The sequence below is a fragment of the Urocampus carinirostris genome, chromosome 15, assembly GCF_059441175.1.
Source record: "Urocampus carinirostris isolate Australia breed hairy pipefish chromosome 15, RoL_Ucar_1.0, whole genome shotgun sequence".
In the NCBI taxonomy this organism is placed as follows: Eukaryota; Metazoa; Chordata; class Actinopteri; order Syngnathiformes; family Syngnathidae; genus Urocampus; species Urocampus carinirostris.
The window spans coordinates 7,094,267-7,108,174 of record NC_142363.1 but is presented as its reverse complement, the minus strand read 5'-3'; the positions used below and the strand labels follow the sequence as shown (position 1 = coordinate 7,108,174).

At 38.7% G+C, this 13,908-nt stretch overlaps 1 protein-coding gene across 2 annotated transcripts in view; it reads right to left on the bottom strand.

The window, feature by feature from the left end:
* Positions 1-13,908, bottom strand: part of lrfn5a (leucine rich repeat and fibronectin type III domain containing 5a) — a 214,114-nt gene that overhangs the window by 61,797 nt on the left and 138,409 nt on the right. For both annotated transcript variants that reach the window (XM_088354418.1, XM_088354419.1), the window contains exon 3: positions 3,208-3,430. In XM_088354418.1, coding sequence (XP_088210544.1) covers positions 3,208-3,404 — 197 coding nt within the window. In that variant the 5' untranslated portion in view covers positions 3,405-3,430. The remainder of the gene's footprint in view (positions 1-3,207; positions 3,431-13,908) is intronic.

Here is a 13,908-nt window from a genome sequence, read left to right as displayed (position 1 = left end):
TGAACAATACGTGTGTAGATTTTTTTTAACACAAATCTCTCCACATATAGGTTGAGTTAGGTTTACCACTAAGAAACACTATCCTCATGTTTTGATTCTTGATACGTAATCCTTCCACTAATAGACATTTTAGATCTTTGTGGCGACCCGCAGGGGACAATGATGCTTCATTGTACAATGCTGTACGAACTAATGCCAGTTGCCATTAATCACGAAGGAAAAATACATGCGATGGAAAACCAACTCACCAGAGAACAGAGTCTGCGTCATTTTCACGCAAACTTGTTGAGTAACGGGGAAATAATTTCAAGCATTTACAAGCACTTCAACTTCCAGAATTCAAGCACACTTTTGTCCTTAAATCACATCATTAAAATTAAAGCCTTTTCAAGGATTGCACACATAGATGACACACCTATATTTGTTTTCTCACTCGCCTGACATGTTGAACCTGGAATGTTTGTGTGCCTTATATTTGATGTTATTAAATCTTCCTGGGGGGTATTGCATGAAAGTGGAATAAACAAATCCAGGCTGACCAAATAATCGCAGATTGATCTAGTAAGCTTGATTTTTGACTTATTCCGTTGGTCGTTTGCCAAGCCAGGAGGAATACGTGTGGCTATGTCAAGGCAGCTCTGCATATTTGGGATAAACGGGTGTTCACGGCCTCTTCAAATGGACCCAGAGTATCAATCTCAGATCGGAATGGAAATTTGTCAGATATCGTCTTTTACGGCCACTGAACGACATGTCCTTATAGAGTTTTATGAAGTTAAATAAATCATAAGAAAAAAGGTTACCGTGTCTGATGATTGTGAACCAGAATAAGAAAGGTGAATGGTAATTCCCAAAGAGTATTTTGTGGTCTAGCTATTTATCCCAACATTCTTTTTTTCTCTTTTAAGTACTGTACTTTATTACATATTTATCCTGGAGTGCCTCGTAGTAGAGAATGTTCACTACGTTGTTATCAATGACAATACATTTTAAAGAATGTTTACTACGTTGTTTTCAATAACATTAAAGGTGGGGGCCGTAGTTTCTGGTGTTGTTGAAAAGTTTAATGTTAAATATTTTCTCTATAAGATATGTGTTAACAATTGGTAGCTGAGTTCGAAAGAACCTTTGTATATATATTTTTTTAGCTTTTTAAGATAAATTTTATTAACTGTGTTCTCTCCACGGAGCGCATTAGGCTGGAGGACAGGAGGCAGAGGAACGGAGGGAGTAGAGTGATTTTAAGAGCGTGCTCTAGGTTTACTTTTATTCAAGGATGAACATAGTGGAAGTAAGAAAACGACTGTTTCGAATACAGTTTAAATGGAAACCCATTTAAAAAGAGTTTTTTTTATAGTGAGAGGCGCACACGGGCACATGGCACACAGGCAGTTTGACAGAGGATGCAATGATGATTTCAGCCAGAGGATGGCAACAGCAATCGAATATTTTGAAGTTACACACACCACCTTTACAGACGATTCTAATTTTAATTCTTATCCATTTAACATTGTTTTTTTTTTCCTCAGCCATCTCCGGGCAGTGGGAAGGGGACATCCTGAACTGGTTGCCAGAGCACACAGCGACAGACAACTCACTCGCTCATTCACACCTAGGACAATTTAGACCGGCCGATTAACCTGACGTGCATGTTTTTGGAATGTGGGAGGAAACCGGAGTGCCCGGAGGAAACCCACGCAAGCACGGGAAGAACATGCAAACTCTGCAAGGGAGGCTGTGGTAGCCGGAATTGAACCCTGAACCTATGCAGCATGGGGCTGCGCGTAAACACCCATCCGCCGTGCTGACCTAAAGAGTTATAAAAGGTAAAATTATACAGATTTTTTTTTTGTGAGAGATGGCACACAATATATTTTAAGACAAAATTCATTAAAACCGCCAAACCCGCTCTACAGACAGGTTTTTCTTCGTCACATTTTATTTTAATGTGTAATGTATGCTGATTTGATAAAATCTATAAAATAATAATAATGCCAGAGCCTGTGTCTTATATAATTATAAATATACCACTTAAATCCCTCCCTTTCAAACAAGGTGTGAGCAATGTTATTTTGCAAAATACTGTAAACGAGGATACCAATGTATTTTCCTCCAGTGCAGACAGCGCTTGGCGAGGAGAGCACACGACTTACCCTGTGTATAGCTCCGCCCATTCCTACCTCTCACTCAAATTGCTCTAGGAGCGTTGCTAGAGCTTCTGGGTGTTTACAGTTTGTTGTGTGGCTTTTCATTATGAAGTGTCAACTATGAACTTAAATTACTTAGTGAGCTTCCATATACAGGATAATTAAACAGGCTAAACGGGGTCTGTTGGTACGACACCCTGATTTTAAACTGTAGTTAAACTTGTCCCTCCATTCAGGACATTGGCCAGAAGCGCTGCCTATCCCAAGCCAAGAACATTATCAGGGACCCCTCTCACCCCCATCATGGACTGTTCACTCTGCTAGCCTCTGGGAGGAGGTACTGCAGTGTGCGGTGCAGGACCACCAGGTTCCACAATAGTCTTGTCCCCCTGGCCATTAGACTGTTAAATGGTCAATCAAACACATAGTAAATCTAAACTGCTGCTAATCTGTACATCTGTTGGTTTTGTTTGACTTTTTTCCACTACTGGCAGTTCTTTATAGCTAGCCACCCCTTGCACATCTGATCTCCTCTGCACTATTGTACTACAATGTTATTGTTACTGTTTACCTGACTTGTTTACCTGACTGCCCATTTTGCACATCTGGTTAGCTGCTCCTCTTGCACTCTTTGCACTACTGTCAAATACTATACATAGCCATAATTATTTAGTATATTATTAGTACTCAATACTCCAACTCAATACAACATTTTATTTATATCTGTACATTCAAGGAAACTGTGCGGGTCAGATGTATCGACATTTCGTTCTGTATACACGTGTACTAGAATGACAATAAAGTAGATCTGAATCTGAATCTGAACTTGTGTACTATACATACTGGACCACACCCATTGTAAATATATATTGTTTCGGCCTCGCTTGAGCAACAGTCAGTTCAGTGTTGAGTTACAGTGCATTACATAATTGTACAAGTTCTATTTTATCTCCAAGCCATTTGTACTCATGAAAAGACCCATACATCGCTTGCAAGCCATACGTTCCCAACCCCTGAGCTACAGTAATCAATCAAGCTAAAAGGCACATGCGATATTTACCTGGTGACAAAGTTGTCAGCCAGCCGCAGTTCTACTGTGTGCCTGTCGATGTTTGGTGGAACAAAAAGTAGACCTTTCTTGGCACAGAGTGTTGCCAGGTTTGGTGACAGGATCTGACAAACGCAACGCTTGGGGCAGATTTGTCCGCGGACCGCCATGGCGACTGCCAGCATCACACACAGCAACAGCCTCTCCATGGTCACCGGCCGTCTCAACTGGACACCTGACACAAAAACACAGAAGAAGATTCAGGGATTATGTCTAAGCATGAGGTTCAAAAGGTAAATATTCAGAATTTGGCGATGCTACCTCATGCAGTTTTAAGTCTTGCAATATTTGCTAGTGAGAAGAAAACATCAGTTCTGCTGGGGAAAAAAAGGAAAAAAATAGAAGCAAGAAAGCTAGCTAGAAAGAAGGCTGAAATTTAGGTTGATAAATATCAAAAAAGATAAAAGCTAAAAAGGTAGTCAGATAGCTAGCTAAAAAAAACTACATATGTTTGACTCATTCACTTCATAAACCCATACATTGGAATTAAGTTTGTTGCATTTACGTTAAAATAAATCAATAAAAAGGTGAATAAACATATTTGTTTGAGATATAATAATATTCTCATTCTCTTAATTAATTGCGTAAAGATAATTTGCAATTCTTGAATATTTTTTTTTGTCCAAAGCCCACGTACTTATGAATTCATATATTTGTATTTCTAAAAGAACAATGTATATTACTGTTATTACTATGTTGTAACCAGGGTAGTTATTCAAAATAGGTTTAAATAGACTGTCAAGCAATTAAAACATAATTTTAATAGAAAATCACAATGACCCAGCACTGGTGAGCTATTTTTAATAGGGTCCGTAGGCACCTCAACGATCCTTAGGGGTTGCCCGCGGGCACCATGTTGCATGCATATCTAAAATTACCTCAAAATATATTGATAATGGTTATCAGTCAGACTACAAAAATTAGAGAATATTTACTTTGAGATTAGTAGGTTAGTTGGTTGGATCCCTTGACCACTAGGGTCGTGGGGGCACCATTTGCTGGGGTGTGTCTTGGGCAAGTACAGCCTGGTGGCGGCCATTCCTCTCCAGGCCAACATATGATTACAGAACAAGTGTTTAAACAACAAAGAAATACATAGTATATACACTTGTCTAATAATAGACAGCTATCATCAATACGGAGCAGGCTGCTTTTGAATGCTCTCAGTGTCTCTTTTTCTCCCCCTCTTTCTCTTTCTCAGTTTTTCATTATCTGTCTTCTTATCTTCCTCTTTTTCTTTCTCTCAATCTTTCTCTCTGTCTCTTTTTCTTTTTTTCCATCTTCCTCCCCTCCTTTTCTCGCTCCCTTTCTGTCTTTTGTTCGATCTCTCTTTCTCTCTCTCTCTCTCTCTCTCTCTCTCTCTCTCTCTCTCTCTCTCTCTCTCTCTCTCTCTCTCTCTCTCTCTCTTTTCACTCTATCTCTATGCCTGAAAGGGACAGTGTGTATTGTGTAGTGCAGGGGTCAGCAACGTTTTCGGTGCGCTGTGCCACTTTCAACATTTTTTTAATATCCAACAGAGCTGTCTTTACACCAGTCCAAATATACAACATGGATATACATTTTAATCATATAACTCGGTCTTTTTCATCCCTTTTTGAAGCAAGGTACACTTTTATTTATAAAAAAGTTCCGTGGCACACCGTCCGTCGAAACAGTTTGAAAATGAAGTTATGTCAAATATTTCACTGTACTACCTCGTAAGCAGATAATTAGTATATAAAGAGAAGAAAATAATACTTGATATAAAAAAGAATGATGTGCTTTATGTCTTTATTTTTTAAAGTACAATCTTAAACCACTTTGTTAAACAAATTACGTTATTAAATGTACTGTGCTACCTCAAGAGCAGATAATTAGTACGTAAAAAGTATATAAAAATCTACTGCCACCTACTGATATGGATTATGATATGATTACAGTTCCTCGACTGAAGAGTGCAAGAATACTGAATACATTTTTGGAAGGATAAAATTCCAGCGGCAGACTGGTATAACTGACCTATTTATCATCCACTATTCTTGTTCCTCAATTAACTAAAATACGAATGTGAACAACATGTGGAAAGGCCTGTAGCCATTCTGACTTCAACTTTTTACCACAAGAATTAACCAGAATCAACCATTTTTCATCAACTATAAACTACAATCAAAAAACAAGTAATATGGTCAGCTACTATACAATTCATCAATGATATCTTGTTGCAGAAAATATCAAAACTTGAAATAACAGCAGCAATGCAGAAGGCGCGCGCGCGCACACGCGCACACGCGCTTCTTTAAAATACTCGCCATCAGTAAATGGTTTTCTGTGCTTTGCTATCCAGTGAGCAATTTGTTAGATAGCTTCAGTGGTGATGCTTTTAGCAGCGACAAAGGTTTTTAGGGTCTGTGTTTGTTTGCCGTATCTGGACACAGCGCGTTTTAATGTCTCCGCCTTGAATTGATGTTCATGTTTTGTCTCGTAATGACGTTTAACACTTGATGCACGAGGTACAACGCTCTCGGGGCATAATGCACAAAATGCACGGTCATTTTATGCACAAAGCCCCGGTCATCTGTCCACGCTGGCTGGAGAGAGCGCAATCTTTTCGCGCGAGGAGCCGTCATGATTTGTTCATTTATCGCGCGCGTGTGTTTTGTTGGCTGGGTCTCTCTCTCTCTCTCTGCGAGGCCCCGGGCAAACTCACACTGAAAAACCCACGTAAAGCCTAACGTAAATCCTTTACATAACCTTGCACGCAACTGATGATGTCTAAATTTTAGGTAAATGCGCTTTAAAAAAAAACATTATTATTTGGCCGTGCGCTAACCCCTCGCGTGCCATAGGTTGCCGACCCCCGGTGTAGTTCAACCAAAAATGTGCTTGAAAGCGACAAGAAGAAGAAGACGAAGAGGACAGAGAGATAAAACGGGAACCTGACTACAAGTTTGTAATGGTATCAGTATCAGATAAAACTGTGGCAAGAATTGAAGAAACACATTCTTTCCACTTTCCTTATTGAGTTTTAAAACTGCTCCTAACCTACAGCCGCATGCCAGAATGGAAAGTCTTATTGTCTTGCTTCATGAATGCTTTGCTTCTGACAATACTATTGGTTGGGTCCACGTGGGCGACGTGGAATGTTGCCAGCTAGAGCTAGCTCAAGCGGGGACTGACCAGTCGAGCAGAAAAACAACTTGCAGCCTACACGTCTTTTAAATTGGCTAAGAATAAAACAATGTTCGAGTATGATACAAGAGCTTAAGAAGTCACGGCAACATGGTTTGAATTTTGTGCATTTTCTAGACTATGAGTGTTATGCTAACGTTAACAGTTTCAACAATGTCTTTTATAAAATTTGACATATGGCCTGTTCAAAAAGATGCGTTATTTTTAACTGAAGAACCACAATTTAAATTCCATGAGGTCAATCTTGTAACCCGACATTAACATGGGCTAACAGAGCGAGGGAGGAGGGAGCTATCGAAAAGCAAGTGAAAAGCTACTCATTAATGACAACCTTGATTGGGGGGGTGAAGGACATGGCAAAACTGGGATTAAAGGGATAACAGAGACCGGCCACACATGCATTTGAGTCTGAATTCAGCCGTAAGCCTCATCATCAGAACACTAAACACGGAGGGTTATATATATCTATGCATTCAAACCGGTTGTACGTGTGGGCTGTTGATGGTTGATTCACTTTAACATTTCATATTTTTCGGACTATAAAGTGCTCCCCAGAAACCCAAATTAGTCAGAAATTTAAAACTGTGTCTTACATACTGCAATCGAGGCCTATGGTAGATAAGAAATGCATACATGAATGTGTATTACTACACAATATTTGAGCAATGATTGATCAATGGAAAGAAATCGCTGATCAAAATCGCAAAACATGATATCCAATCGGAATTAAACCCGTGTCGTGGCAGTGACAGTGCCAACACTTGAGCACTAGTCCACCAGTACCACCAATGATTTTATCTCATTAGGACACTATTTTACTCACAGTGCAAGAAACGATTGTGAGAGAAAGGAGAAACTCACCCAATCAAACTGCTCTGAGTGGTTTATTGGCTCTCCTATTGGTTAGGTTACGGTGCTTTTACCGCTACAACCCGGGCTTGATTCCCGTTGCACATAATGTAAGCGTAACAATGAAAGTATAGAATAGGCCACAGTTATAAAAGAATAAATACAGTAGCTCTTACTGAAGTTTTGTTTCCTGTGCCTTATAGTCAAGTGCACCTTATATATGAAAAATATATGACAAAAGAACAATTTTCAGTGTTACGGTCAACTATATATAAACAATAGGGAAGGAAATTATGAGATTTTGAGGATGACTTCAAAGACCTTTGTAAATACAGTACAGTGGGACCTCGCTACTTCGCGCTTCAACGTTCGCGGGTTCAGAGCTTCGAGGGCCTGAAAAATAATCATAAAAAAAAAAAAAAAAAAAAAAAAATTATATATATATATATATATATATATATATATATATATATATATATATATATATATATATATATATTTTTTTTTTTTAAGCATTTTTGAAGGGGCCTCGCTACTTCGTGGTTCCACGTTCGCGGGTTCAAAGCTTCGCAGGTCTAAAAAATAATAATAATAGAATAAAATATTTTAAAAAAAATTAGAATATATATATATATATATATATATATATATATATATATATATATATATATATATATATATATATATATATATATATATATATATAAAATATATAAAATATTTTTTTTTTTTTTTTTTTTTTTACTTCGCAGATTTTCATTTTTCGCGGGTGGTGTTGGTCCCCATTAACCGGGTCTTTTTTTTAAGGTGCGCCGCTACTTGGCGGATTTTCACTTATCGCAGGTGGTTTTGGTCCCCATTAACCGCGATAACCGAGGTCCCACTGTATTTAAAAACACTCAAGACTCTTAACTGCTAAATGACTGTCAGAGTTAGGAAAAGGAAAACGCTATGCATATGTACCTTTTGAAATCCATGGCATAATATGTGTTGTTATGTACGCACACTTTTGTATAACGCCAAAGTCCTTCAAAGTTTGATTTATCATCAGATACACCAAAGAGTTTTTTTTCCCTCATCGTGCTTTTTTTGAATGACATCTTTCAGGACACCTTTCTTCTCGATTCTCCTACATTTGTCTCTGGAATCGTGACTAATAAGATGATGATGAAAACAAATCTAATGCTCTTTTGTATGTTATCATGATGGGCTCATCGCCGGGACCCAGGTTCGATTCCTGTTGCATCCAATATTTTGTGGCCAGCGAAATTTTTTGACTGATCATTGCAAGAATACAGTAATATACTACTGTAATACTCATACTCTGAGTTAGTTGTCGGTTAAAAAAGCAAATAAATAAGCATTTTATGGCTGATAAAAACAATTATTTTGAAGTTTTAATAGAAAAACGTGGTTGCAGGCATTAATATGAGCAAAAATAAATATTAGATCAATATATACATTAGACTAGGGCAATGTATCATTTTGTTTGTTTTTTATTTGACTTTATTATGGATCAAATGCCATGCAGTAAATAATCAATACAGCCCGGGCAATCATTGGCTGCTCTCTGCCCAGCCTGGAAGACATTGCTGACCGCAACAGAGCCAACAACATTGTAACTGACTTTTCTCACCCTTTTCAGCACTACAGGTCCATTAAAACAATAAATAATGCAGAGAAAATTTTCCTCAGGGCCATCACCACCCAAAACAAAGCATATTCCTTCACTAAATTTGAAAATATGTATTGAAAAACTCCGAATGCAATACAGCTAGCTCTGACGTTTTTTTCCATTAAATTGAATAATACCTTGATAAATATGAAATAAACCCAAATACATAAAAAAACTGACAACTTAAAGAAATTAAGCCAGTTATGTAAATGTTGGTGACGATTGGGACCAAATGCACACATTTTCAGGAGTGCTTTTATTTTATTTTATTCATCTCATCTCATCTCATCTCATTCGCTGCGCCGCTTATCCTCAGTAGGGTCGCGGAGGTGCTGGAGCCCATCCCAGCAATCATCGGGCAGTGGGCAGGGGACACCCAGAACTGGTTGCCAGCCAATCGCAGCGCACACAGAGACAGACAACTCACTCACTCAGTCACACCTAGGGACAATTTGGACCGGCCAATTCACCTGAAATGCATGTCTTTGGAATGTGGGAGGAAACCGGAGTGCCCGGAGGAAACCCACGCAAGCACGTGGAGAACATACAAACTCCACACAGTAAGGCCGGGAGCTGGATTTGAACCCACGCAGGAGGTTCCCACGACCTCAGAACTGTGCCGCACACACGCTAACCACTGCGCCGCCGTGCTGCCATTTTCTTTTATCTTTTTTCCCAATTTAATACATACTATCATTACATTTGTAACATTTTTGTTTGGCTGGCCGGATAAAAAAGCCTGACGAGCCCCATGTTACCCTCGGTCCGTAGTTAGACCACCCCTCTTCTACAAGAAAGAGGAAAAAGAAAAAAAAAAATGAGTGGCTTTCTAAGGTACACGTCCTTGCACTACAAGAAAATGAGAGCAGGCCCATGACCCTTATGACAAGAAAAAAAAGATATGTGCTCATTAATTACATCGAGCAATGCATTTAATGAGCGCGAACAAGTCAGCAAGACAGAGAAATGGGAAGCAAAGTATAGAGAATTAGCAGCTAGAAGAAAAAGAGAGATCAGACAGTCCACCTAATTAAAATGAGCGCTGAGGTGTGACCGGAGAAGTATGAGGGAAGAATATCATTAAAAGCAAACCAGGTAAGCGATGCTAGATGGGAATTCCGGCTCCTTTTGGAGAACCGTCTCTTTTGGCGCTTCAGATATTTGGTTTTTAATGATATATAATTAAAATGGAGAGAGTAGAGCGAGAGATTCAGATAGATAGTAAGAGAGACATCGAAGGAGAAAGGTAGAATGTTAAAGAGAATGATAGAGAGTGAGAAAGAGGAAATAATGGGAGAAAAAGAGAGAGAGAGTTACAGTTTGAAAGAAAATGAGAAACATGAAGAGTGAACGAGAGAGACACAAAGAGAAAGAAAAAGATAAAATGAGAAAGAGAAATGTAAAAAGAGAGAGAGAGAGAAAGAGGGATGAAGATGAAAAAGAGCAAAATATAAAGACAAAGAAAAATAGAGGGATAAAGAAAGATACATCGTAAGAGAAAGAGTCAGAGAGAAAAGGAGAGAGAAAAAGACAAAAAGAGACAAAGGAAAAGGAAAATAAAAAAATAAAAAGAGAGAAGAGAAAAGAAAATGAGATGGAAAGAGATATACAGAAAGAAAGAAAGAGAGCATGAAAAATGAGATAAAAATTGAGGAAGAAATAGAAAGTGAGAGCAAAAGAGAGTGAGAAAAAGTGAAAAAGACAGAGAGAGAGAGAGAGAGAGAGAGAGAGAGAGCAAGAAAGAGAGTCAGAAATAGAAGAGTAATAGAAAGAGAGAGAGGAATAAGACAGGAAAAATTGGGGAAAAAGAAAGAAAGAGACAAAGATTGAATGAAAAAAAGAGGAAGATAAATATATTAAAAATAAAAAAACAGAAACGAGAGAAATATATGGAAAAATAGAGAGCGAGAGCGTTAGAAAGAGAGCTTGTTCCTTTTAAATGAGAGCTGCCTCTCTCACAGAGCCCTTTCTTTCACTAACGTTTGCTTCGCATTCTTCTCCTAACTTGCAAATACAACACATAGAAAAAAGCATTAAGCTCCGTTTCACTCTGTCACACGTCTTACGCTAAATACACTTAACAACTTTTACACTGACAGGCCGAAGGGAATTTTGAATTAACTAAAGAGATTATATATGTATATGAGAGTAAATGTATAAGGTTGTAGTGGCGCGTAAAATACGATCCGGCTTGACTTATGCGCAGGCGGTCTCGCTCGCTTGTTGGAAAGGAGTTCACAGTGACAGCGCTTTTCTCTGGGGATCTCCAATCAAGCCTGTTTTACTCTTGGCTTGTTTACTGATGGCGGCACAAATGGATTCTCCACAAGTGCTGCATACTGAAAGTGATCTTAGTCTGCATTTCAATCTCATTGGCAAAAGGGTGGCGGGGTCTCTCAATGGGATAACTGAGAGACTTGGCAGCTAGAAATGGCACTTTTGGGAAAAAAGCAAGGCCATCCAAATATTTTGAAGCTCTCTTAAAAAGCCATAACTGGATATTCTGGTCATGTTTACAAACCCCCTCTGCAGCTTTTGCACACTTAATTTTGGCGAGTTGTGGAACAACCACAGCAATATTTCGTATTTGCTGTTTGGTGTCAGACATTAGACGCAGAACAGAGTCAAATGTAGGTATTATAATCTCATGCCAGGTTAAACACGACCACATAAAGTACAACAATGTTTTAATTCAGAATAGAGTGCCGTATTTTTATGACTATAAGTCAAGTCATGGGGCTGCACTCTTGAAAACTATTATTACAGACTATTAACTTACATGAGGGCAAATTATACACATATTATCAACACATAGTATAGGTTATTCATATGCTATAGAGTAGAATTGTGTTTTAATCTTAGATTTAAACATTTCCGCTGAGGTTGCAGATCGAATCTCAGGGGAAAGAGCATTCCACAGCACCGGGGCCTGGATGGAGAACGCTCTCGAACCAGCGGATCTCTTCTTGGCTCTTGGGATCACTAATAGACCAGCGTTTTCAGAGCAAAGGCTCCGGACCAGAACATAGGGGAAAATTAAATCTGAAAGATATGAGGGAGCAAGTCCATGTATGATTTTGTATAATACCAACAGAACCTTAAAATCACATCGTAAGCTAAAAGGGAGCCAATGCAGTTTAGCTAAAATCGGGGTAATGCGATCAAACTTTCTTGTCTTAGTTAAAAGCCTCGCTGCAGCATTTTGTACCAGCTGAAAGCTCTTGATTTTGGACTTCGGGAGATCGTAGAGTAGTGCGTTACAGTAATCGAAACGGGAAGTAACAACTATTTATAATCTCTGCATCTGAATGAGACAGCATAGGATGAATTTTAGCAATGTTGCAAAGATGGAAGCAAGATGTTCTAGTAATATTCTTCACGTGTGTTTGAAAGGACAAATCGTGGTCAAATATGACATCTACATTTTTAACTGAGTCACTCTGGGTGATATTACATTTGCCAATGTTCAGAGCAGTTTTTGAGAACAAGTCACAGCATTTAGATGGACCAATAACTAACATTTCAGTCTTTTCAGAGTTAAGGCGCAAGAAGTTGAGTGACATCCACTCTTTTATCTCAGTAAGGCAGATTTCCAGATTTTTTAGTGTGGCAGATTCCTCCATCGGAAGATATAGTTGAGTGTCATCCGCGTAGCAATGGAAACTGATACTATACTTGCGAATAATATCACCTAATGGAAGCATGTAAATGCTGAAAAGAAGGGGGCCAAGTACTGAACCCTGCGGAACACTACAGGTAAGACTAAAGGGCTCAGATGTCATTTCACCATATTAAACACAGTGCATACGTTTTGAGAGGTAGGATCTGAACCATAAGAGGACGGTTCCTGAGAGACCAATCCATTTTTCCAACTGTTCTAGTAAGATATGGTCCACCGTGTCAAAAGCAGCACTAAGGTCCAGCAGCAGTCCATTGCCAGTAGAAGATTATTGGTTACCTTAATCAGGGCTGTCTCAGTCGAGTGGTTAGCCCTGAATTCTGATTGCATTGATCAAAAAGATTGTTATCGGATATAAAATCATTCAGCCGCTGTGCCACAACTTTTTCAAGTACTTTAGAAAGAAACGGTAGGTTTGACACAGGTCTATAATTACATAATTATATAAGGCGCACCTAAACTCCTTTTTTAAAAAAAAGCTGATTATGTGCCTTATAATACGGTGTGCCTTATATATGGATGATATATGGATTAATATTGAGTCACAACAGGTCTCGCAACTACGGTAACCTGGTGCCGACACAATTTTTCCCCATAGAAGTGGTGCGCGGTGTACGCTAGGACATATATACCAGCTTCTCATTTCCTTTTGTCAATCACCATTTGATTTGGTCACTATTGGCTGAAGTTATTCTGAGGTAAAGGAGGCGAATTCTTTTTTGTATCTACAGGCTCTTATAGGCTAAAGCAGGGCAAAATACATCCTGCAATTGGCCGAAAAACATGTTAGTCACAAGTTAGAAAATAATTTTATGGGGCTAATCAGACAGCTAGCAACAAGCAACGTCCATTGATGCAGAGATGCTTTTCGGCGGATTTATTTATTTTTGTCTGCATTATTACTTGTTTTGGAGTACGCAAATATTTAACACGGTTTGATTCACTGCACTCACAGATGTAAAGGGACAATGGTTGCGTATTATCATCAAATGTGACGGCTGAAAGATGACATCTTTGGTGAGCGACATTGGCTTTATATTTTTCTGTTATCTTTTTTTGGACTGATCGTGATGTATCTGTGATGAGAACATTTTTAAGTCATCAGCATATCCCAAGAGTTTAAGTATTCCTATGATATGTGGCATGACGTATTTCAGTAACTAGTGGCATCATACAGACACCGTTTCTGTACGTTCATGAGACATGTATTTGCTTTTTAACAGTAAAACAGCGTTCAACGTTAAGGGGTTGATAAAGTTTGACTGACCTATCCGACTCTTTT